We start from the raw sequence: 25,594 nt of genomic DNA, 5'->3' as shown, positions 1-25,594 counted from the left end.
TCTGGTTTCTAATTTTGATTTTTATGTAGATACTTTAGACAAGCATGATGTACCATTCTATAAAAATTGCTTGAATGTAGTGATTTCAGTATAGTGCTCATGAACTGTAGCTCCAGTGCAAAGCTAAAGGACACTAAAAGTATCTTGACTTATCAGCTGTGTGAATTTAATATTTCCTTTTGAAAACATTCATTTAAGGAATGGAGTAGGTCCATTACTGCTACACGTACTGTGTTAAGCAGCCTTATATCCCTCCTTTCTTTTGTGGGCAGAGGGTAAAATAATGGATGAATAGAGGAGAAAAAGAGATAGCAGACCGCAGAACACAGGTATGAATAGAGGATGAGCGGGATCATCTCTTCATTGTCCATGCATGGAAAATCCCTCCCTCCCTTGATGTTTTTTTTTCACCCCTGTTATTCTCTGTCTCTCGCTGTGCTTCTGTGTTTGTGAGAGTGGAGAGATGTGGAATGGAATGGAGAGGTTATTGCACCTGTGTGTGTGTGTGTGTGTGTGTGTGTGTGTGTGTCTGTGTTTAGAGAGATGTATGAAGAGACAAAGAGACAAAACGGGGAGGTGGACTGTGTTTTGGCATTAGCATGCTGAGAGTGTCAGCACTCGATGTGCCTCTGTCCCCCTCTCCATCCCTCTCCCATCCCTCGTTCTCTCTCTTTCTCTCCTGCCGATCTCTCTCTCTCTCTCGTCAGTGTCCATAGCAATTATGCCATCAAAACACTCCAGCCAAAGAGGATAATTGCATCCTGAGTGCTGGGGAGAGAGTGAGCGGCAGAGTGAGTTAGAGTGTGTGTATGCATATGTGTGTGTCTGTGTGTGTCTATGTGTGTGTGTGTGTGTGTGTGTGTAAAAGAGAGAGAAGGCGAAAGATTCCGTGAGTTAACACACACGTGTGTGTGTGTGTGTGTGTGTGTGTGTGTGTGTGTGTGTGTGTGTGTGCAGAGTGAGAGCTCGAGAGGGCCACAGTGCATTACAGTAAGTAAGGTTCTTCACAGCACAGTAGGAGTCATGTGGTCAAAGATCAAAGAATCAGTTTGCTCTGCTAAGTGCACTAAAACATTAAACTCAAAATCAAATCTTTCCCTCACACACTGTTCTATATGTATCCTAGAACAGGACATAGATTCATTAATGTTACTTTGTGTTGCAGAATACAGGTCCCCTACATCCAGATCTTTAAAGGATGCATTTAGTAGCTATATTCAAGATAATGACAGATGAGTGATTATTATGTACCACTTCTGAAAAATCCTGCATACACCTCCATGCATATTTTGTCTTATCTTTCTCTTCTATTTATTTCATTCCTATTTACCAATAATGGACTTAGTCAGATCCTCTTTTTCTGTGTTCCATCTCTATTACCTCTCTCACACTCTCCAGCTCCCTCCCTCTGTCACCTTGCCCAAGGCTTTGTTTTGAGTGCACATCCACTTTCTCGCAAAGGGAATCAATAGGCAAACACTTTGGCAGTCCATCGACCCTCGCCAGTCTCTCTCTCTCTCTCTCTCTCTCTCTCTCTCTCTCTCTCCTTCTGGCTGCCAAATTTTTATTCCAGCCGCATTTGAATTCATACTGCAATATGTTTGATCATGACTTATTCAAATGAAGCATTTTCATTATGTCTGGTACTGTGGAAAAGGACGAGGAGTTTATAATGCTGTGCACAAATGGCTAAAACACAGTCACATGCGTTTCCCTGCGCTTTGTTCAAATGACTCATAAATTTTAACAGAGATGTTGTCAGTCATTTGGCTCCTGTTCAAAGGATTCAGTTTCCTATGTGCAGTTGTCACCATTCAGTGGCATATCCAGCCCTCAGCCTCAAACCCATAAGGGGTTAGATAATTGATCTTATTGTGAGACCAGGGAATCTAACAAACATTAGATTTTCCTGTTTCACCATATGAATATTCATAGGAAAATAAGCATGGATTGACTTATTTCTTTTAACGTTATCTTTTGCTGCACATGGCCTGCATGAGTGTGCTGTGCTGTGTCATTTCTATTTTCATCTAACCTTTGCTCTAGTATTGTTTTTTTTAATTTATTCAGATGTGTTTTTTTTTTTTTCTTTTTTTTGAAACTCAGATCTAGCGGTCGGTTCTCTTTATTAAAAGGCTTTGTGTCACATTTTCTTGTTTCCATAACAACAGTGGCGGCCGGTGATTGTGGGCCCCCGGTTGGTGTCCCTGAAGTGGAGGAAAGGTGTGGAGTGATTGGAGCATGAAAATAAGCAAGGGCATAGAGATAACATGACTACTTTCACATAGTAAGATGAAGAGGTTTGTTTGCCAGAGCCACAGAAATATCCTAATGAGGCGAAATGTGCGGCACTAAATATCAGCGTGGAGGCAAATATCACTGCAACAGCATCCCAATGAGTCGGCCAATCAGAGATCTTTAAATTCTACTTGTTAGTTTGTAATTGGCCCTCACCTCCAGTGCGTTTTGGTAACGTGATAATGACATGACACTTTGACAGTCAAACCAGTTGATGTGATTGATGGAAATTTCCCCCAAGCGGAGAGAGAGCTCAGGCTCTGGGGTGTGACCACATGGGTGCAACCCTCGAAATATTTCACCATCCAAATTGCCACTCCACCTTTCACATCTAAATAAATAAATAAATAAATAAATAAATAAATAAATGCATCTATTGAGTCAACACACAATGATGTGACATCTTGCTGAGGCAGAACTCATGTTAGAAATGGACCTCAAGTCGTGTGTTGACTGTAATAATTACCTAATTCTCTAGAATTTTCTGCTTTTTTCTGCTTATCTGAAGGTTTAAATCCCATCTCTGAGAGGTTTATTAATCATGCAGACTTACTTAATCATATCTACCTCATGTAGGTTTAAAACGTCATTTAAAACATTGATGTCATCATGTACCCCGTGTGTGAACAGTAATTATTCAATCTTTTTTTTTTCCAAAATCATTATTTATTATTTACATGTTTTACAAGCCCTTGTAAGAGTCAGTGATTTCTGCCTTTCTGCAGGTTTTAAATCCTATCTCTGAGAGGTGTGTTACTGCACGCCTAATGAATCACGTCTCTCTCATGTAGCCTACGTTTCTCCATTTGTAGATCAAGCTGCAGTTTGTGGATTAGGAACTCCAGTAATATGAAACCACAAACATTAATGCCGTTAAGACTATGTAGCCATGATCAGTTTGAACTATGCAATAAATGAGATATTCTGCAAATGCAACTTTTACCGGCTCATAGTTCAAAACGGCAATTTTCACCCATGTATAAAAATCTGGAGAGATGTCGGAAACTCGCAAACTTCATGCGTCTCTGCTGAATAGGCTAGAAGCAGCGTCAAATGCGCAATAAACATATGACAAAATAGTAAAGGGCTGAAGTATCTCCCTATCTGTGCGTGTGTGCGCTTGTGTGTGCGTGCATGTGCGCGCGTGTGTGTGTGTGTGTGTGTGTGTGTGTGCATGTGTGTGTGTGCAAGTGCGTGTGCATGTGTGTGTGTGTGTGTGTGCATGTGTGTGTGTGTGTGCTGACGGACAGTCCCTCCCTCACACCTCACGCCCACTGGACAGTAAGAGCGCGGTTGGGAAACGGAAGGAATCGCAGCAGCAGGAAACTCGGTGGCACTTTGGCGCTGCTGCTCTGCATGACCACAGGGTGACGGTCGCCTCTTCAGGAATAAACACCACCAGGAAATCATAGTTCAAAGTGACCGCCCGGGCACGCCTGCCTTCACCTACACTGCTGTGTAAGTTATCCTTACAATTGTTTTATTGAACGCTATTTTGCTTTGAAACCTGTTTATTTTCCCTGGAGAAATAGCTTTGTTCGTTTCTCGGTGGGTGAATGTGCGACACGGCCAGCGCGTTTAGTGTGCGCCACCGGAATCCGGAGTAGCCCAACACCACACACTTTCAGATTATTAGACCTCATTCCCCGCCTAGCAAACTTGTCTTGAAAGATGTCTTACTTACTTTCCCTGTCACTATTTAATGTCAGTTCATAATGACTCTCAGGACGACATTATTATTCTTATTCTTATTTGTATTATTAAGGCTATTAGGTTATTCATTCTCCATGGCGGATAAACAGCTTGCCATTCAGTTCTAATAATCGCATACCATCTGTGACATTTGAGAAGATAATACCTACAAATTACAACGCAGCATTATCTACCAATCTGATTTAGAGTAATGGAGGTGATTTTTTTTAAACCCCCATTTTAATCTCGTTTAGAGCTAAAACAATTATGCAAGTTATGATGCACCATTTCCGCTGTATAGCTTTGAAGCTTGTTTGTAGTTGGTGCACTATAGTAATCTCATTAAAAATATTTACCTTTTCTCGTTGTCTCTGTGTGTGTGGTAGAGGAGAAAGCAAGGGAGAGAGAAGGATGAGGGATATAGAGTCAACAATCTGAATAAACAGTGGCCACAGCTGTCCATGAGCTGATAACGCACACATGCAGAGAGAGGCGAAAGAGAGAAAGAGAAAGAGAGAGATGTTGCTGACAAAGATAACAGAGAGAGGCTCACATGCAGTTTTTAAACACTGACACAAGCAATTTCAATGTCCAGAATTCCAGGCTGAAGAGTCGAGGGGTGATGGATTGCCCTTCAGATCTTTTCCAGCAGCAGCCGTCCCAGGTGTGCCACTTCGACCTGTACCACAGTCCACCAGAGTCCACCTCCACTGGCCCCATCATTTCTCCTCTTTTGCACCCCAACAGTGCCTCCCAGAGGTGGGGTGGATATAGGCAGGGACAGTGCTTATTCTCTGACCTTCCAGCACATGAGGAGGAACAGGAGGTGGATGCAGACAGGTTTGGGAGAAAATCAGCTGCAGGAGGAACCGGTATTCCACAATACCGACTTGGGGATAGGAGAAGAAGTTCTGGTGACTGGAGTCAGGACCTTCTGAGAGTGAAGCAACTTAGAGTGGACAGTACTGTAAAGAGAGAGGCAGAGGCGGAAAGAGAAGGGCACAGAGGTAGGAGGAGTGTACCTCAATTGGTAAGGGCAGAGAAGAGTGTAGAGGAAAGAGGGCGGAGGAAGGAGAGCAGGGAGGGGAGGCAGCGGCAACGGCGTGAGCTGAAACTCCAGTTAGAGGAAACCAGAGGAAAGCTGCTAGAGCTTCAGCGCAAAGTTTGGCAAGTATATGGAGAACATCATGTAGAGGAAGAGAAAGGAGGAGAAGGAGATGATGGAGTGATGGATGAGACAGCAGAGATGTTCTCTGAAGGAGAAGCAGAAGATCACCTCGGCAGTGGGCTCTATCCTCCTCTGGGTCCTAACGAAAAAAAACATGAAAGTACAGGGAATGAGAATTCCGAGGTGTTTCCAGAAACCCCCGTGGACCTGGACCTTGACATGGAGCTGGACGGAGGTGGAGTGTGGCTAGGCTGCAGTCTGGTGCAAGGGGAGTGGGAGAATATAGGTGGCAGTGAGAAATTTGCTCAGGCTCTGAAGCAGGAGCTGTCCAGCGCAGTAGCTCGGGTCATTGACAGGGTTCTCCATCTCTATGCTGAAACTGAACAAACACCACCTTCCACTGCAGTTCTGGCCCCAGAGATTCCCACTAGTAGGGCACTAGACCCAAACCCAGACAAGAAGCAAAGGCCTGGGGTGGCTGCCAGTATGACAGAACAAGCTGAAGCACTGCCACTGGTTGCAAAGAGACCTCAAGAGAAAAGGAACCCCCTAATTCAAGGCAGACACAAGAACCTCCTGATCCCTCAAGCTAACTCCAGCTTACCCCTCTTACCCCAGCCCCATCTTTCTGCACTCTTACCACCGAGGAACAAAGACTCCTTCCTGCCGTCCTGCCCTCCAAACCCTCCTCCGCTGCCCCTGCCTCTTCTCCATTACACCATGCAGCACCTCTTTACTCGTTCTCTTTCCAGTATGCCACTCCACAAAGACGGGCTCCCCAATGAACCCTTCATGGACTTTCGCTCACACAATCCCTCATTCCCTCCCCTGCCTCTGCTTGGTCAGTTAAACCCACCTCTCGCTGATAGAGGCAGAGATGAGGGGATGAGAGTAGGAATTGATGGAGGAGATACAGCTCTCTATCTTGGTCCTGGGGCAATATCCTTTTTTAACAGAGGATGTAATAAGGAAAAAGAGAGAAAGAGTCCATATTAGTATTTTGAGATTTGAAGAGAGTTGAACATTTAAAAATTGAGAAAATTGTTTTCCAATTTACGTATTAGATTGTATTTAGTTTGTAGATATAAAAATTATTTTATTTCTGTGTGTAAAAATTTATGTTTTATTAAGCTTGACCTATAATGAGTATAATACATTGGTGCTAATAGTTGATATGTTGCTGTTATGTTTAATGCAGAATTTGAAACACATGTAGTGTTCAGTAAAAAAGAAAGAAAAAAAAATCTACAGTCATGATTGCTTTTCAGAGTGTATTTTATGCATAATTACAATTATGCGTTTATTTTAATAATAATAATAATAATAATAATAATAATAAAATTTGATAGTAATAAATAGTAAACATAGATTATAATCTGTTATAGCAAATGCAAACACTGGATAAAAAAATGAAAACGCTCACCATTAGGCTAGTCAGATATTCTTTCCTAAAAATCTCACTGTCCTAATTTTCTACTTATCTTGTGCCATTGTGTGATTGTTTGTGTGTGTCACACATTTCCTTAACTCTCTGAACTCTCAGGAGGGTCTCTCTCCATGTCATCTGAAGAAAGCCAAGCTAATGTTCTTCTACACACGTTACCCCAGCTCCAACACACTCAAGACTTACTTCCCTGATGTCAAGGTGCTCTGTCATCATCATCATGGGAAAGTGATTCTACAATAATGCTGATGAAAAACATGATGACACATAGTGTTAATTATTTCTAACAATTAATATATTTGTAATACTCCTGATGATGTGCAGAAAAAGAAATTTAATACTCCACTAAATAAAAAGCCATTCCAGTACTTGTTAAACCTATTGTGATTAACGGTATTATATATCAGTCATAGTTCCCAGTGTATCAGTGTGTTTTTACTCTATGGAAATATGTGTTTATGTGGTGCTTTAGAATATTTTTAATGAGTCATGATTTAACTCTGGCTTTTTGTCATTCTCCTCCATAGTTTAACCGCTGCGTCACCTCTCAGCTCATTAAGTGGTTTAGTAACTTCCGGGAGTTCTTCTACATTCAGATGGAGCGTTTTGCGCGCCAGGCAGCTCGTGAGAGTCCCGTCACAGCCAGAGAGAGGGGACTGCGTCTGAGCCGAAACTCTGAGCTCTTTCGCATTCTGAACATGCACTACAACAAGAGCAATGACTACCAGGTCAGCGTGTGTTTGAGTGTGTGAGATTTCCCTGCATTTGTGTGAATGTACAAGTGTGTGTATTATTGTCCTATTATATGTCCAGGTGCCGGACAGGTTTGTGGAGGTGTCTGAAGTGGCACTACGTGAATTCTTCACTGCTATCCAGAGTGGACGTGATGCTGACCCCTGCTGGAAAAAGTCCATCTATAAAATCATCTGCAAACTCGACAGCCCTGTGCCTGACAGTTTCCGCTTGCCAGGCTGCCCCATGGACACACACCGCATGGTCTAAAGATGTTCATGAGCAGTCACTCACACACATGCACACGCACACGCATGCAAACACACACATACACACACATCCTGTAGTGTAAGGATTAATGTGGATAATACACAGACATGTTGACCAAATGGATTGGAGTTGGCATACACACCCTCACACATATTGCCTGATAAAAATCAGTTCAGATAAGCTGACAAAAATACATGTACATTCGAACACATACACACACTACATGCCAAAAGTTTGAAAGCAAAAATGGCTTTCCAAAAATAAGCATGATTTTTTTTTTACCCCAAAGAAATTACTGATAATAATGTGTTTATTAAGACAAAAGGGATTTGGTTAAATGTATGCAGTAATAATCTACTTACTGACTCTTAATTTGCTTTTGCATTTTACATTTAAAGCTGAGTTTTACTGCAATCATACATCTGTGATCTCACATTCAGATGGTCCTGAAAAACTGATTCGGGTATGTTAAATTAGGAGTAAATGGTTAAATTGGACAGTGTTAAAATTCAAAGACCATGAAGGCTTTTCCCATATAGCATGTTAAACTGTGAGCACATGGTTGCAAACCAATGAACGATTTTACATAAAGCTCTTTTTGGTAAGACAAATGTCATTATACACGTTGTGCTGTGCTTGCTTCCGCACTTTTGGCCTGTAGTGTATACATACCTGCTAAAATATCATATATACCATTTGTATAATCTGAGAGTGAATTAATGGTGATTTATTGCCTTCCAGATTTAAGAAACAGAAATACATATGGCACAAATGAAGTCAGTGGCCTTGTCGAATGTATAAACTCTAAATAGGTCATTGACAGGCATTTTGGAATTTTGGCTATACTGTTCCCGGAGAGATAAGCATTATCTGAAGATATTTAAAAGGCCTTTTCTATTTAACATGCTTATTTACGTGTATTTATCAAGAAAACGACAAGAAAACAACCTTGGCCCTTGATGTGGTTCATTGTAATTTTATATTCAATTTGCTTATTTGTCATAATGTTTGCTATTATGTGGCTATTTCATAAGACATTGAGTGTAAAAATGTGAATTTTGATGTGATAGTACTACTTGTAATTAAACGTGAAAGTTCAAGCACTTAGACTAGCAGCATTTTATTACATGAATCCAAATCTACTCAAACTCCATTGTCTTCTGGACAATCACACATGATAAATTTTATTATTTCCTGTGCAAGGATCAGCAAAAATGTGTCTGTGTAGAGAAAGGGGGGAAGAGGGGGGTCCACACATGCTGCCAGAACAGACTAAAGTTTGTCAGTGTGCTCCATCACCTTAAGCCCTAGATAAGTGAACTATATATGGTTTGAAGTAATTGCTTAAACAACCTATGGGTTTATTATGCAGTTAGATCTGTGTTATTAGCTGTAGGTAAAGCAGCAAGGCTGATAATTAAGTGAATGCTAAATGCACAACCTTTTACTGATAAATAGCAAACACTTTACAATCCAAACAAACTAAAAGAAGCTAACAATATATTACACAATATTTATATTTCAGATACTTATATTTTATATTCCAAAATAATTTAAAACATTATTTTAAACATTGCTGCCTCACACCTCCAGGGTCCAGGTATCAGTCCTGAGTTTGGGGGAAATTCTGTGCATGTTCCATGTGTCTGTAAGATTTTCCTCCAGGTTCTTCTTTTTCCTTCCCCAAAACCATGCCCCTATGGGGTGAATGAGTTTGTGAATGTGTGTGTGCATGGTGCCCTTCCATGGCCTGGGGTCTCAGGGTGTATTCCTGCCCAGTGTTCCAGGGTTCTCTGGATTCATCACTACCCTGAACAGGATAAAGCAGCCACTGAAAGTGAGTGAGTGAGTGAGTGAGTGATGCACCAGATATCATGAATTAAACTAAATTTTTGTTGTCAGTTTGCATGACTGGGATACACCACAAGTTATAGCAAGACAACATGAACAGGATTTCAAAACACATTTCTCTTCTGTAATATAGCCATTTTCTGTGTAAAACAGTTCTGGTGTGAAATGTGATTTAAAGGACTCATTTATCCCTCATGGAATGATTGTACTGCGAAAATGATTGTACTGGTAGCAGTGAATAATATTTTTCTGTTCCTGTGCATCCTGGTGACGTTTAAAAGCTAGTAAAATGTCATTGCTTTTTGATGCAGGATTAGATTAAAAAAATTCACTGGATTGACACTGAGGAATCGTGCACAAAATAGGCACAGTAAAAAAAAGTTCTCCTTTCAGATTGTCTTTAAGATTATTTTTGAGCTGTCGTGCTAGTGCTCGACGATAATATCTTCTTCAAATCCAGAGTTAGCTACATCCGGAACATTAAGTGTAATCGCCTGACGGGGAGCGCGAGCCAAGGCGCGATGGGAAAACAGCTCCATCCTGTAATTCTGCAGCCAGTTCAGGCATGTTCTGATGAGCTACACCAAATTCTGCGACACACACTAAAGGTTAACTTTATCCCATTATAGCTACTTCAAGTCATTGCGTTTAGCCTTGATGTAGTCCTAGAGGTGTATGAATTGACATATTAATAGATGAAACATCTGTGTAAGCAGGAGGTCACTAAATACACATTCATTGTTTCTGTCAGTGATGGTGTAAAAATCATATAGAGACCTTTGCTGAGAAATCTAATCATTTTTTTTTTTTTTTTGTAGGAATTCGCCATCTGTTCTGGGTCTTGCTCATCCCTGTCCCGCGGTGTGCATGTGTGTGCAGAAGTGTGTATAAGTGTGTATGTGTGTGTGTGTGTGTGGAGCGCGCGGTTCTTGTACTCGTGACTCGTGATGGCGCTGCCGCGGCTGCTGCTGCTGTTAGAGCTCGCGCTTCACGCCTGCTGCTTCATCTGCGGAATCATCACCGCCGCCTCTGTCACTCTCTCTCAGGTAAAAACAAACAGCATTTTTAGCAATACTTAGTTTTATCGATATTTTTTTCATCTAAAGGCGTTGTGAATTGCGCTGCTGTGTTACTTGTGACGCGTCTGTCAGTGTGAAGCAAAATAAAGTGAGTAAAAAAACTTTCCTGACCAAAACAACAAAATGTCGTCAAACTTTGTTGTATAAAGTCAGTTGTATCCTGCAAAAGCTTAGCATTAGCCAAGCTATAGTGATTCTTAAAGACTCCCCCCTTTCTGTTACAGTGCGTTTTCTCTGTACATATGCGTGTTTTAGGATACTATATTACCAGTAGTTTTTGGTGCGTAGCAAAAAGGACACTTTAATACTCTAACGTTTCACTTAAACAAGAATAAACTCACGGGAGGGAGCATTAAACTGTCCTTGTGTGTCATATGACTAGTGAAAGCATTTCAGGCATGTTGGGTATTTATAAGTTAGCGTAAGAGGATTAGGCATTAATGCAAAAGCCATGTGAATATGGCGGGCAGATTACACAGTCCATGTTCCTAGGAAGTGCACAAACAGAAAATTTCAAAAATCATATGAACGTTGTGTTGAGGATAAGGAAGCAGATACAAGCAGCATGTCTCATGTCGTCTCTTCCGCCTCTGCCCTTTGGACTTGGTCATGTGACCAGCTGTCGCTTTGTTTCTGTGTGACGTCAGATGAGTGAAGAGAAGCAGTGTGTGTGAGATTTCGCTTTCACATTGTCAATACAGGGGAGTTCCAGGCATACAGGACAATGGCTTCCTGGGATAGTCTTAAAAAATAACCTGAAAACAACCTGAAATCCAAATAAAACTTGTTTGTGTATTATTTTGTGTAATTTTTTTTCATCAAAAATAAAGAAATAACTACAATCTTCATGTGTTTTTTTTTTTTTTTTTTTTTTTTTTTTTTTTTTTACTACAAATCAGCATTAATTTGACTCTGACTGACTTTGACCTTCACACACAGGGTGATTTTTCAGGGAAGTGTTTGCTGTACGGCTCTGTGCGCGTCAACATTTCAGTAATTGACGTCAGCTGGTCCAGCGCTCCTTCTCTCTGTTACTTTGTGTCAGGCATCTCTGTGTGCGTAGCTGTCTACTGCTTCTCCACCACCCTCTACTGGGTATACACGAGCTGTGTGGATGGAGAGGTCAAAAGGTGAGAGGTTTATTTGTTGCCCGTTAATAAAGAGTCTGAGTCATTAAAATATACAGAAGTATTAGCAGTGCCTCACTTAGACATCCTCCTAACTGAAATCTTTCAGGCAACGTGCACCACAAGATACATAATGCATGCAAAGGTTTTAGTAGTCGAATTTGTATGATTGCTTGTCAGTTCTCACATGTGCATCTCCTTCCGCTTTAAGAGAGAGAATATGGATGACTATCTCGTTACTTGTAAGTGGAGTCTTCCTCTTCTTCCTCCTGGTGACGGGATGCATCCTGAAAGTGGGTCGAGACAAACTTTGTGAATCTGTGGTCAGAGCAGTACCCAGTATAACCAGGTGAGAATAAGACATCTCAATTATTTGAGCTCTTTTCTAGAAAGTCTGTAATTGGTCAGGAAAGTGCTTGGCCTGAACAGAAAAAAAGTAGTTCTTGGTCAGTGTAATGGATGTGTGATTGTGTGCTTGCAGGTGTGATGAGGCCCAGAGCATGACATGGAAAAGCCCTTTGATTGGGTCAAGTTTCTACTCCAAACTCCACAATGCTGAGGTATGTTGCCACATCGTTTGATTGTATTGCCTCTTCCCATAGTGGTACTGTTCCTCTTCTGTGAATACCAATTTTATTTAAATTGCATCAAAATAACTTGGTCATTTTGTGCATCTTGTATCTGAATTGTATCTTGATGTGGATTGTACCCACATGTGTGTCAGATCACCTCCTGAAGTGGTCTGAGTGGTTTGGTTTGATTGGATTTAAATCTGTAGCAAATGCATCTGCACTCCATTTCTCAGCTACTGGTTTCAGCCCGTATTCAATATAAACTCTTTATGATGTTTAAAGTATTACGACCTTCCACCCTATCTTTAAGAATTCAGGTGTGCTCAGTGTGTATGGAATGTGGTGATTGTTTGTACTGGGGTGGAGGAATGAATAACAACAACAACAATAATAATAATCATAAGTTTAATGTCAGATTAAACATATTGTTATTATTGTTAATACCTGGAATAAACTTTCAGTATACTTACTTATACTCATCGGCTAATCCTTAATTAATCATTAAACTGAAATTATGAGACTCCATGATGAGTATTGGAAAATACTGATTATAAAGTATGAAATATTATTTTATTTTACTTTATGGGTAACAATTGCATTATTAAAAACTATAGGTTATTGTATTTCCTATTGCAAAGTCAATTCAGAATTCATGTGTGGATAGTGCTGAGAACTATGCATTTGCACGCCTCAGACAGGCCAAAAGCTATTATCTACTGTTATTTATCCCCATTAACTCATGAGTTCACACAGGTGTGGTGATGAGCCACCCACACATTCACACTCTTGTCAGACTCAGCAGTAATCAGAAAGTTTTTCACACAAGTGTGAGAAAATGTTTGCTGTTCATTTTGCTTAACCATTTTACATTATTCTTTCATTTTGCATCATGTTTTTGTTCCTTCCCTGCTTTTCACTGCCTGTTCTCAGGTCTGCCTGGACTAACTCATTTTAACATAAATGTGAGAAAATTTCATTATGATTTTTTTATACTTAATTATTTTTGTATTCATTATCATCTCTCACTCAGACGGCAGTGTGGGTGAATTTCTTCTGCTGGATAATAGTAGTTGTTCTGGTGGTGGTCCAGCGTAGATGGGGCTCTGAGTACAGCACTCGGGAAGTGGAGCCCGGAGCCAGTCCTTCTGAAACAGAACCCTTCTTCAAACGGCCAGGACACCCCAACTGAACACACACAAGATGGCACAGGCACTGTGGCATGCACACATTGAACACACAATGAGCCAATCACAGATTGAGATAAACACACACACACACACACAGATGCAGGCACAGTACTGGTTTTGGCTACCTCGGTCAGTGGTCGTGGTTTTGCTCCCCAGTGGTATGAGGCTTTGTTGCCATGGCTACTGACCAGCAATTGGCAGCAGTAGCTTGGCAGCTAAGAGAGTGAGGTTGCCAGATTGGTCTTACTGATTCATATTGATCTAAACGCAAATTAAAATGCACAAATCTGACTGGATTAATGAGTACACTTCCTTATGTAAATGGATAACTTTTATGTGACCTGCTGGCTTCAGTCTCTGATAAAAGCTTTGGGATGTGATAAAATTCCAGGAGTGTTCTTGTGAGGTAGTATTATAGTATAAGTAAATGGAAGATATAATGGAACAAATAAGTGCCTTGAGACTTAGATTATATTATAATGGTTTTACAGTGCTGAAACTTGAAAAGTTTATGGGTATCCTTTGTGTGTTAATAACACATTAGCTCCATCTGCTGTCAGTTTTTATCAGTTCTTATACCGAAAGTCCAGATGTTCAGCACAATTGTTATTTTTCCACTATATAGTTATGCTGTCGCAGAATGTACCTCTATGCTAAAGGAGTGTTCCTTGGTTTCAGATTAACAGGATGCTGTTAAGGTTAATGTGAAAATTTCATTTTTGTGAAATTTGCATAATTGTGAAAAAGCACACAGTGTGCTGGTGGGGACATAAACTTATCCATGGGGTTATGATAAGACTTGCGTGCTGGTTGCCAAAACCATGTCACTGCCCATAGCACTAAATTAATCAAGTACAATGGCCTTCCTGCTTTTCCCACACATAAAAACAAGATGTTTTATTGGTTTATTAACTTATAAGTTATATAGTCCTCCTTGTGATCGTTATTTTTTATCTGTCCAGTTGTATTCTGTGCCATTCTGAATATGTGAAAATTTTTTCTTACCTTTTTGATCCATGCAATTTATTGCAGACCAACATGTATGAGATATCATCTGGATATTGCCTTATTAGTTTTCCTTCATGTATTTTTTATTAAATGAAAACAAAATGATTTTTATCAAACGTAATTTTTATGTCTTGAACCTGCTTTACATATTTTGTTTATGTAAGTAGGCCGATATAGACATCTCAGATATAATCACTGAATAAAAGTAAACCAAATCACTGGCTCATGAGCTATTTTTAATAACTTAGCTTTAAGGTTTAAGCAACATGCTGTCACACTTCTGAATTTGTAATAATTCACATGACTCAAGGCATAATAAAGGTTAGGATTAGGGGCAGGGTAATGTTCATATGATTTTTTACAACTTCATTTGTTTGAAATCAAGCACAATTCACCTGCATCACCCCATTTTGTTTGAATCCATTAGGCCTTGGTGAAATATAAATTACCCCTAGTATCGCGTTATTATAATATAATGTGAATAGCAGAGTGTTGGCAGTAGTAGCCCAGTGGTTCAGGCTTTGATTGGAAGGTTGTGAGATCAAATCCCAGTACTCTAAAGCTGCCATGGCTGGATCCTTGAAGACCCTTAACCCTCAACTGTACAGTGTTCTGTCTCAACTTTAAGTTGCTTTGAACCAAAGTGTCTGCCAAATGAGCAAATGTAAATGTAATATAAAATTTGGGGACGAGTAAAATAGCATCTTTATCAAAGCAATGAGAACCTGGAGCCTACAGTTTGACAGCACTACTTCATGTACTTGAAGTAGCCGAAAACCTCAGATAAACTTACTGTAAGTTAATAAACATTGATTGTAGTAATAAGGTGAAGCAGACATTCAGTAAATACTTGTGTAAGAATAAGAATGTAGTAAGTGAGATAACTCTAGTTTTTCATTTTACGTTCTGCCTCCCATTCATTTTCTATGGCTAAACTCCTGAATGAGAGTGAAATCTCAACAATTTCTCTTTCACAAACAATAGTTTTTTTTTTTTTTTTTTTGGGACACAACACAAACTAATATATTTATATTTGGTTATATGGCATATATTATATATAAGGAGTAAACATGAAGGAGCTTTACTTTAGTTTTGAGAGAGAAAGCAAGAATGTGACAAGTGAACACATGCATAGGACCTAAGGTCATTTCTCCACCTGTTTTAATTGTTGTTTTCTCAGACAGCCTGGTGTACGTAGTTCTGCTAGCTTCTATTATTTACATGGTTATTTTTGTAAGCCGATTGAGCCTTTTTAGTTGTCTATATGAGCTCCTCCCAGCTTATTAAGCTATAAGTTGTACATTAGTGCAATCAAGATGGACTTACCTTATGACTCCTCATCATTATTATCAGTCAGGGCATCCAAGAGTAAAACAGCAGTGTTCATTTGGGCTTGAAGTGGTAGAAAGAGGCTTACTGAGGCTTGAAGCGTTTAAAAGGAAATTCCAAAGATAAATCCTACTCAGTAACTCTGTAGTGGCCATTCCCTCCAACACTGTTTGGATTTGTTCTTCTTCAATCATTTATTCTAATACCTGAAATGACCACATGGTGGCTCAATAACAATTTGGACAAGGACTTGGGTGATTTGTGCATTTACAGACATGAGAATGTGATCTGCACACTCACCAGTATCTGGATATATCCAGCTAAGCCTAATCACATTTTACTACAACTTACCTTATTGCTACTTCCTTAATGTAGTAGTGGCAGGTATATATTACTATTATAATTAAAAAGTCATACCATGTCAACAAATCATGTAACTACTGGATTAATACTCTATGAAAAATTAAATAAATAATCATGACATAAGGCAGGTGCTTTAAATCAAGCAGTCTGGTTTTATTATAGCGTACATAATGTCATTATCAGTTATCATCATCATAATGTCCCTAACTGATACCTATCAAATCAACAATCTTTGCTACAATAGAACAATTTGCATCATTGTATGATGTCTGAGGTTTTAAATTAGCTATTCACTTGCTATTTGAGTTTATTTACTTTAAAGGGATAATGTATAGCCTATCCATCCATTCCAGATGAATCATACTGCACAATCACTAAGAATGTTCAACACATTCTCCCAGAGTGGAAACTACTGTTTCTGCTGGGCTACACAGTTTTGAAAGCAACTGAAGCTGTTAGATTTACTGCTTCACAGTTTTGTTTCCCCCCATAAGCCTTGAAATGGAATTCAAATTGAACACCTTGACACATTTCTTTTAAACATCTACATACATAAACACACTCAGCTGCCTGACTCCACAACCACACATAACAATCAGCTGTTGTCTGCACTGGAATGTTAATTAGTCAACTCAGGTTTAGTTAAATCTAGACTTGTAAAGTGCGGCTTTAGTTTAAAGCCTTTACATATGTGGAGCAAAACCTCTCATCTAAATGCTTGTGGCGTATCTTCTCACTGTGATTTCTCATTAAAACATCAATGGTAGTCAACATTCATGATGCAACACAGAACATTCTGACAAGATTGCCTTAACATTTTTTTTCTTCTTTAATTTTCCCCAAATATGGTATCCTATGAGTGCCACTAGGAAGTCTGCCTAGGCTGCATGTTTTAATGAGAGCATGTCCATTCACATGACTGAGTGAATGACTATGAGTGGATGTGTTTGAACCTCTAGCTATCAGTGGAAGTTGAGCTTAAAAGCATCGCCTTTTTTTTTGGTTTTTTTTTTTCTTTTTTTTTTTGTTTGTTTGTTTGTTTTTTTTTGAGTGAGAAAACTTGAGAAACATGTGAAACTGCCAAATAATTTCTGCTTATCCTATGACAAACAATAGAGCTTGAGAAGTGCCATAATGCAACTGTAGTATTAGTCCCAGATCCAGAAGCACGGAATATAGAAAGGCATCATATATACATACAAACATAAAAACACTCAAAACAAATATAGCATGTAGGACTGAGTGACTGGAAATATGGCTTTATAAGCATCTGTGCAAAAATAAAAAAATTGTCTGGTAAAAGTATGTCCTATATACAAAATGGGTATAGACTGTGGCCACTGATATGTACAATTATTAGCAATCAGTGAGTATTTCTTGGCACACTAACCATTTTCATTAATGATTAGCTGGTTCATGCTCATGTGACACAATATGAGAGACAAGTACAGAGGCTATAATGGAAGGCAATGTGTTGTATGGTTGCACCATAAAGTCCCATAAAACAAGGTGTCTGTGTGAGGCATAGTAGCTGAGCAAAGCCCTTCATGAGGCAAAACTGGTGATACACTACAAAACAAATAAACTTACTAATATAGCAAATATACCCAAACCATAATGTGCTTCACTATAACAAAGTGATGTGATAAAGCTTCCAGCATAGAGAACATTCTCCACATTTTTATGCTTCTCATAGCAACTACGTACTGAGCCATTTCATGTCCAGAATATAGCTTTCTCATTTTAAATGAGAAGTCTTGGTCCAAGCTATACAACAGAGGTGAAACACTCCTTCCTAAATGAGCCAAAGCTCCTAAGCATGTTCAACACATCATTATCTCCCAAAGTCATCTTGCTTCGACCAAGCCTCAGCAAACAGCATGCAAAGCAAGAGTAGTTGAGGATGTTAAGACCAGTCTAAGCTGGATAGATGGAGGTCAGAAAACAGGGTCGTGGTGTTTCCATTGCTGAAAAATGGGATACACTGTAATTGCAAGTCTGCTGTTAGCGCATAGGCTGAGGTAACGTTAAGTTACATGCACAGGTGGGGTGTCTTACAGAAGACTGTGATCCATTTGGGTTCCAAGGCTGCAGTTTTGGTGATTCTGTTGTACCTGAAGATTATATGTCTATCATTAGCAGTTACTTGATACTGGAAAACCAGAAACAGAAATGCTTATATTATGAGATATGATTTCTGTGATGCATTTACTTTGGAAAATGTACAGAGAGATTTTATTTAATTATTTATTTATTTGTTTCTTTCTTGGTCTTCTTCCTTCTATAATATACTTCCTTTTGGAGTATGACAAATGGAGAAAGAACTTACTGAGTATCTTGTCACTTATTTTACCTGACTTCTCTCAATCTTGCATAGATATAATGAGTCATATTTCCCACCCTACTTTACATAGCTTTTCTACATGGCAACCAAGGCTATCAGTTCCTACTGTCCCTTATCCCTCACTAGAAAAACAGTGCTACCTCTATCTTTATATAGCCATCCTCCCATTTTCTCCTTTTTGGGGAAGTCGTTCCTCTTGTTTAAGAGATGTCCTCTCCTGAGTGACAACTCTCCTCTCCATGCACTATTAACACAGGGAAGAAAAAGGCATCCTGATATGCAGGAGGTCGATCCCTTTCGCCCTCTCTCCCTTCCTCTCTGTTGCTATCTTCAGGCTGCTCTGCTTCCTCTTCTTGTCTTTCTCTCTCCTCCTCCCCAGCCTCCTCGTTTCCCTGTTCTTCTTCCTCCTCCCCTTCTCCCTCTAGCACCCCTCTGCTCTCCTCATCCTGTCTTAAGCCCAAACCAAGAAACCCTCCACCTCCTGCTCCTGCACCACTCCCCTCCTCCCCTCTTCCTCCTAGACCTCCACCCACACTGCGAGAATGGAACAGAGATGTGGGACGTGTGGCCTGGAGACGACCCAGTGAAAAACCACTTCTGCTTAGAACAAGCCTGCCTGGACCTCCAGCAGCACCTCCCGCTCCGCTAGCTCTCATGCCAGCCACAGTGCCAGTCAGCAAGGCAGCCGTTGGGCCTCTCAGCCTGGAAGGGAGTGACATGCTGCTAGTGGACCGGCGACAGCGAGGGCAGCTCTGGAGCAGGTAGGCTGAGGCAAAGGCCACAGGCAGCGTAGGACCTCCCGTGTTGGAGTTTGCCCCAGCAGGAGGGGGGTTAGTGCCTTGGTTACCATCTGAGCCAGGATCCATCAGTAGTGCCTCAGAATAGCTGGGAACCATCTGCTGATTGCAGCGAATGTGCCACTCAAGTTCCGTCATGTCAACGGTGTTAACCCGGGAAATGGCACGGTAGCTCGATCCGATGGCCCCTCCTCCAGGTCCATTTACATTCTCAGTGATTCCCCCATTCTCGCTTCCGTCCCCTCTGCTGCTGTCATCTTCATCGCCGAACAGCTTTTCTACATGGTAATGCACATACGCAGTGCGATATTCTGCCACAACACGAAGTGGCCATGACAGCAGCAAAGCTGAAGCAAGCCAGAACACCCTCCGGCGCGCATACCAGGGCTGCCGAGCGGGGTCAGGGAAGGCCAGCATATGTTCACGGAAGTCTACATTTTTCAGGTGCATTCCCTCCCGTGCCTCCATGTAGTCATCTAGGCCTTCATTTTCCCCAAAGAACCGTGCACGTTGTGTGAGGTAGGCAGCCTCTGCTCGGGCACTGGAGAAACTAAAGCACTTTGTAAAGCGCAGACGTACTGCTGGATGCTCCATGAGGCCCCTTAGCTCCTTTGAGACATCTTTCACACCCAGCCTGGCATAGTCAAACTCTGAACTCGCTGCATGCGTGTTGACCCGTTCATGGTACACCTGTGTGGTGGTATATGCGTCTCCATTGCGGTAGCGTGTTACCTGTCTGGTCCTTCGAACATAATGGTAGCTGATGGCCTTCCACCAGATACATGGCGTAGCCTGCTGAAGTCTCTGCACACGCTCGTACACCTCTGCAACCTCTGCTTGAGCCAGCATGGCAGTCTTGGAGTAGCAGTGCCAGCACTCCACCAAGTAGACCACATATAGCATGGCCAGAAAAGCCAGTGGAATGTAGACATAGCCACTTGAGCAAGGGCTGTCCAGAGCCAACTCATCAGGGCTGTAGGCATTAGCAGCAGCTGAAGTTGTAGACTGGTCTTCATTTTCCAATACTGTAGCTGCAAGCTCTACGGGGACTGTGAGGACGGGAACCTTGCATAATCCGCACCAGGTCAGTGTGCCAAAACATCCATACATAAGCAGCGTGAGGAGAAGACACTTCCAATGTGACTCCCGACACAGAGAGCTAGCCAGAGACTGTTTCACTGGACGTTGCTGTGGAAGAGAAGAAAAGGGATGGAAAGACGAGAGAAAACAGAAAAATTAATTTAACATCTTGTCATGTGAGAAAAAAACTGTATAACACACACAAACCCTGCTGAGGTCCTTCTCAATAGAAGTTTCAATTATTAGTTTATTAATAAGATCCTTTATATACTTTAATCAACACAGGCTCTTGGAGTATTAGTGACATTTAATCTCAACTGTTAACTCTATTATTAGCATGATTTGAGTCCATAAATGTAACAGACAGTTTGCTTTGAGTTTACTTTGAGTAATCTGAGGTTGTTGATAAGGTAGATCACTTTTCTTTAACCTAATGTGTGAATGTTTTTGAAGTTTGCTACATTTCTAATATTGACTTACAGGAAGAATTTGGGTTGATGAAGCTGCTTCTTCATCAGCATAAAAAGGTGCCTTTAATCAGAATCTAAGGTAGTCTCTTATTTATCCCTTAAATTAGCCTATTGATGAGGCCAGTCACACATTTCCCATTCCGGCAAGAGACAGCACTTTCTGCTGCCGCCCAGCATAATGGTCAATAATAGTGTCACTCTGATCCCACAGGGAGGAAGAAACAGAGTTCATGTGCTCTGCCATAGCCTCTGACTTACACAGTCACATCTCCCAGAGGATTTGCCACAGTACACCATGAGAAAAAAATGAAAATTTGCCAATCAATTATTTACAGCTTGTGCGTCTAAAATTTCTGAAGCTTGCCATCTCTCTGTTTAAAGATAGAATGCATCCATTTGATCTATAAATAGCAAATGAACAGTAATGATTATTTTTCAGCAAAATCAAATAATTAACCCAGCTTACCCATACCAACTGTAATCAATATAAAACCTAAAAATACACAAAATTTCACCTGAAACATACAGCACAATAATGTTGTTTTTCCTTCATTAAAACCTATGAGTTAAGCTGGCTATGCAGAAATGCAATCTTTACTGGCAGCCAGTCAGCTATCTAAGCATTCAAATGGTATTATTTTAGCTCCAAGATTCTCGGCAATTTCATGATCTCACCTGAAAGGCAATATGAGGATAGCTAAAATGTTTCAGTAGGGGATATGATTACACTTGGAAAGCTGCATTGTGGAGTATAAAGTCATGCATGATTGGTCTTGAGCAGAGTGAAGCCATTAGAAACCAGAAACCAGAAACTTAAAGCCAGTGTAATCATCATTAATCTAAATGCTTTGTATTACTATGATGTTAGACAGTAATATTATCTGCATTTTATCCAGTATCTTTAGAGACATACTGGTTGCTTCAAGTCTGGTTTATCTCTGTTACAATGTGGTGTCTGTTAAGTAACGTTACTCTAACATCAGCGAAAGCAGTAAAGCAAGAGAATTAAATATTTGTAATTGTACTGAACACAATTAAAAAACAATCACAGATCAATAATAGTGAGAAGGTATATGACACAGAAAGACAGAAAATAACTGAGACTGAGAGTACAGCAGAATGACAAGTGTCCCAGGGAAATGCAGATGCTCTGTTAGTATCTGTTTTCTGTCTTTTCCTTAGCAAATTTTCCTCCCATTTTCTCCTCAATTTGGTCACCTGCCAATTCCCACCCACCAGTCAGCTCTCCTCATGATACGACAGTTACCAACTGGGGAGGGTGAAAGCTAATACGTGCTTCCTCCCAGACATGTAAGGCCAATTGCATCTGTTCAAACTGCTGCTCATGCTGTGTCACAGGGCAGCATAACACACTCAGAGGAAAGCATTATCTGTCCTCTTCTGCATACATGACCTCACAGGCACCACAACTGGCTAGTGTCACTGTGATTGACAGGGGAGAGAGAAAGTAATGCCAACCCTACTACCCTGAGAGAATTGCCAGTTTTGCTCCCTTAGCTCCTGGCCGTGGATAGCTGTAGCATTTCAACAAAAGGGCGAATGCTTTATTGTTGTGCCGCTTGGGAGCCTTCTCAGCATTTTTACAGAGCAACTCCAAGAATCTGAGGCTATCATGGCCACAGACTCACTGGAAAAAGTTTCTGTGAGCCTGTGCCCATGTTCGCCTCAGATTCCTGTTCTTGGCTGACAGGAGTGGAACACATTGTGGTCTTCTGTTGTTGTAGCCCATCAACCTCAAGGTTCGATGTTTTGTGCATGCTGAGATGCGTTTCTGCTTACCACGGTTGAAAAAAGTGATCATATGAGTTTCCATATTCTTCCTGGCAGCTCAAACCAATCTAGTCATTTTCCTCTGACCTCTCTTATCAACAAGGCATTTCCACCCACACAACTGTCAATCATTCAATGTTTTTTGTTTTTCGCACAATTCTATGTAAACTCTAGAGACTGTTGTGTATGAAAATCCCAGGAGATCAGCAGTTACTGAAATACTCAAACCAGCCCATCTGGTACCAACAACCATGCCATGGTTAGAGTTACAGAGATCACGTGTTTCCCCCATTCTGCTATTTGATGTGAACATTAAGTGAAGCTCTTGACCTGTATCTGCATCATTTTTTGCGTTGCACTGCCGCTGCAACAAGATGTTGGAAAATTCCTTTGAGATTCTGGTCCATGTTGACATGATTGCATCACGCAGTTCCTGCAGATTTTTCAGATGCACTTTCATGCTGTGAATCTCCTGTTCTACCACATCCCAAAGGTGTCCTATTGGATTCAGATTCAATTCAATTCTATTTGTATAGCGCTTTTAACAATGGCCATTGTCACAAAGCAGCTTTACAGAAATATAGAAATTCAGATCCAGTGAAAAGGCCACTGAAGAACACTGAACTCATTGTCATGTTCATGAAACCAGTTTGAGACGACTTTTTCTTTGTGACATGGTGCATTATCGTGCTGGAAGTAGCCATTAGAAGATGGGTAAATTGTGGCCATGACGGGATGCACATGGTCAGCAACAATACTCAAATAGGCTGTGGCATTCAATTTGTTTTAACAGGCCCAAAGTGTGCCAAGAAAACATTCCCCACACCATTACACCACCTCCACCAGCCTGGACTGTTGACACAAGGCAGGTTGGGTCATGCTGTTGGTGCCAAATTCTGACCTTACCATCTGTGTGCCTCAGCAGAAATCAAGATTCATCAGACCAGGCTATGTTTTTCCAGATTTCAACTGTCCAGTTTTGGTGCCCACTGCAGCCTCAGCTTTCTGTTCTTGGCTGACAGAAGTGGAACCTGGTCTTCTGCTGTTGTAGCTCATCCGCCTTAAGGTTTGACATGTTGTGCAGATGTTGCTAATAAAGTGCTCTGTGACTGTATTATTGAAATGAGACTGCTCCTGTAAAATCCAGTGAAATATGCAAGATGGTCAGGGGAACATCTGCAACAGTTTTACTTACAGTACAGCAGACTGTCGAACACCTCAAAAGTTTAGTTACCCCTCATATTTAATTAGATATACTGAGACAAATGGTGATCAATTTCAGGACTCTTGTTGTAGTGATTCTTAAACATGAAGTACTGTGCATGATTTTTTTTTTTTTTTGTATTTAGTTACAACAGTTAAATCACAGCCCACTCTTTTTACTTTCAGCCTTTTTGACTGATCACTTGAATTGAATGGGTTTATTCCAATCTGAATAACTCAAAAACAAGCCGGCCTATAAATAACGTGTTCTCTTGGTAGAACGATCAGGAATAGAAAGCGCTTTGGTTCCAAAAAATAGACAAAGCAGCCTATTACTGTACACATATAAATAATGTTGATGAAATAAATATGTGCTCAGGGGGTCAGTGGAATGTATTACACAGTTAAAGGGGCCCCTGGCTACAAAGCCTGAGAACTTCTGCTCTATGGCATCTTATATATACATCTGAAAAACTAATAAAATAACATAAAAAGAATACTAAAGCAACATAGCAAAGTAACAAATTCATCTTGTAAATCTTTTTTACACGCTTATAGTGGAACATGGACTACATGCACGTAAAAAATAGATGTTTTCCAGGTAGTTTTTGAGGTTTGCCTACAACTACTCTACTCTGTTCAAAGCACATTAGCCTACAGGCCTGAATGGAACTGTAACGTGTTCTCGGACAATGAATCCTGAAATGCTCACACTTACGTCAAGACTTTTATGGTTTTATAATCAATTAAAGCAGTAAGGCTATTAGATTTCAGCTGGCATTCAGTGAAAGTGAAGAAAGGTTTTGTTGGTATGTTTCTAAAGATGGGAGAAAGCGGCGCTTTTTCGTGCTGAAAGATAGCAGCGGGAGTCTGACTTCAGGGACAGAGAACAGCGATGCTAATTCACCAGGCTCATCCTTATCCTACCTGTAAGCCAAATTTCTTATCCATAGTTGACACAAAAGCACGTTCTGTTTCGGGAAAACGAGCAGAAAGAAGGCAGTATGTGATAATGATGAATAAATACGGCAGCGCGTTTCCTCCTCACTGCAATGCAGGAGCGCGGTGAGGATGCTGAAGGGGACACGCATCACGAAGCAGTCCGTCCCCGTGTTGTGGCTCATTTTAGCTCCCCGTTTATGTCTGTGAGACCAAACACCTCCAAGTGCTAATGCAGCGCACTGGACTCTCTGTGACAATAAAACCGCTTTGTCTGTAATTCCTACCCAGCGAAATGGCCATTCATCGCGTGTCCCTTCCCAAAACAAACCAGCCTCACCTCTTCCCTGGCAGTCCCGGCCAGAATGGGCTCCTCTCCGTCCGCCGCGTCCTGCATTATTCCCGCTCAGCGTTCCGGCTGTAGCGGACCCTCACTCAGGAGCAGCCCGCTCTTGGAGCGCTCCGCTCCGGCCAGACTCACCCCATCCGCCGCCTCAGCATCCGCTTCAACACCTGCGGCGCTGCGAGACAAACTGCACTAACCGCCACTCTAATTTTAAATATATTGTCCTTCACACGATCCGTAAACGCAATTTCTCGAACCGGACCATTTTATGCAGTCAGTAGTCTGCATCCCTTTATTTTAACAGCGCGTTATAACGAGGATGCGGATGTGGAGGTGAAGCTGTTTACGTCTGCTAAAGGGAGGCGAGGGGGAAGGCTGGATTAATTAATTAAATAAATTAATCTTAGATATTAAAAGAGAAAAAAAACAACGCAGACTGGCTATTACACTTCTAAAATCGGATACGTTAAAAAAAAAATTGTCTACAAGAGGTAAGGCGCAGTA

The 25,594-nt window shown here is 40.9% G+C and overlaps 3 protein-coding genes across 4 annotated transcripts; 2 read left to right on the top strand and 1 right to left on the bottom strand.

The window, feature by feature from the left end:
• The first annotated feature begins 3,510 nt into the window (after positions 1-3,510).
• prox3 (prospero homeobox 3) lies at positions 3,511-8,711 on the top strand. The gene is made up of 5 exons (XM_026935806.3): positions 3,511-3,756; positions 4,586-6,097; positions 6,696-6,803; positions 7,130-7,330; positions 7,416-8,711. Exons 2-5 carry the CDS (start codon positions 4,613-4,615, stop codon positions 7,602-7,604), a joined length of 1,983 nt encoding a protein of 660 aa, XP_026791607.2. The 5' UTR covers positions 3,511-3,756; positions 4,586-4,612; the 3' UTR covers positions 7,605-8,711.
• A 1,280-nt stretch (positions 8,712-9,991) lies between these two features.
• On the top strand, positions 9,992-14,643 carry tmem179ba (transmembrane protein 179Ba). The gene is made up of 6 exons (XM_026935815.3): positions 9,992-10,063; positions 10,274-10,501; positions 11,474-11,664; positions 11,873-12,010; positions 12,143-12,221; positions 13,264-14,643. Exons 2-6 carry the CDS (start codon positions 10,403-10,405, stop codon positions 13,420-13,422), a joined length of 666 nt encoding a protein of 221 aa, XP_026791616.3. The 5' UTR covers positions 9,992-10,063; positions 10,274-10,402; the 3' UTR covers positions 13,423-14,643.
• Positions 14,644-15,425: 782 nt separating this feature from the next.
• Positions 15,426-25,583, bottom strand: LOC113539780 (transmembrane protein 151A). Of its 2 annotated transcripts, XR_004578074.2 has the most exons (3): positions 25,085-25,583; positions 18,605-20,449; positions 15,426-18,234 (listed from the first exon to the last, which is right to left on the bottom strand). XR_004578074.2 is itself a non-coding variant. In XM_026935826.3 (2 exons), the coding sequence occupies exons 1-2, from the start codon at positions 25,139-25,141 to the stop codon at positions 18,665-18,667; spliced, it is 1,842 nt and encodes a 613-aa protein (XP_026791627.1). In that variant the 5' UTR covers positions 25,142-25,574; the 3' UTR covers positions 15,426-18,664. The 2 variants fall into 2 exon arrangements, 1 of the variants encoding a protein (XP_026791627.1); XM_026935826.3 differs by having other exon boundaries at positions 15,426-20,449; positions 25,085-25,574.
• Positions 25,584-25,594: the final 11 nt, after the last annotated feature.

The sequence above is a fragment of the Pangasianodon hypophthalmus genome, chromosome 4, assembly GCF_027358585.1.
Source record: "Pangasianodon hypophthalmus isolate fPanHyp1 chromosome 4, fPanHyp1.pri, whole genome shotgun sequence".
Taxonomy (NCBI): Eukaryota; Metazoa; Chordata; class Actinopteri; order Siluriformes; family Pangasiidae; genus Pangasianodon; species Pangasianodon hypophthalmus.
Note: the sequence above shows the minus strand (reverse complement) of the source record. Positions and strands in the feature narration are given on the sequence as shown.

Bases quoted from the DNA above. Each gene is read 5' to 3' on its own strand.
- prox3 (XM_026935806.3), top strand. From the start codon at position 4,613: ATGGATTGCCCTTCAGATCTTTTCCAGCAGCAGCCGTCCCAGGTGTGC. The intron at 6,098-6,695 runs ATATCCTTTTTT...AACTCTCTGAAC, and splicing joins TCTATCTTGGTCCTGGGGCA to TCTCAGGAGGGTCTCTCTCC. The intron at 7,331-7,415 runs GTCAGCGTGTGT...TTATATGTCCAG, and splicing joins ACAAGAGCAATGACTACCAG to GTGCCGGACAGGTTTGTGGA.
- tmem179ba (XM_026935815.3), top strand. From the start codon at position 10,403: ATGGCGCTGCCGCGGCTGCTGCTGCTGTTAGAGCTCGCGCTTCACGCC. The intron at 11,665-11,872 runs GTGAGAGGTTTA...TTCCGCTTTAAG, and splicing joins GTGGATGGAGAGGTCAAAAG to AGAGAGAATATGGATGACTA. The intron at 12,011-12,142 runs GTGAGAATAAGA...GTGTGCTTGCAG, and splicing joins GCAGTACCCAGTATAACCAG to GTGTGATGAGGCCCAGAGCA.
- LOC113539780 (XM_026935826.3), bottom strand. From the start codon at position 25,141: ATGCAGGACGCGGCGGACGGAGAGGAGCCCATTCTGGCCGGGACTGCC. The intron at 20,450-25,084 runs GTGAGGCTGGTT...TCTCTTCCACAG, and splicing joins CCGGGACTGCCAGGGAAGAG to CAACGTCCAGTGAAACAGTC.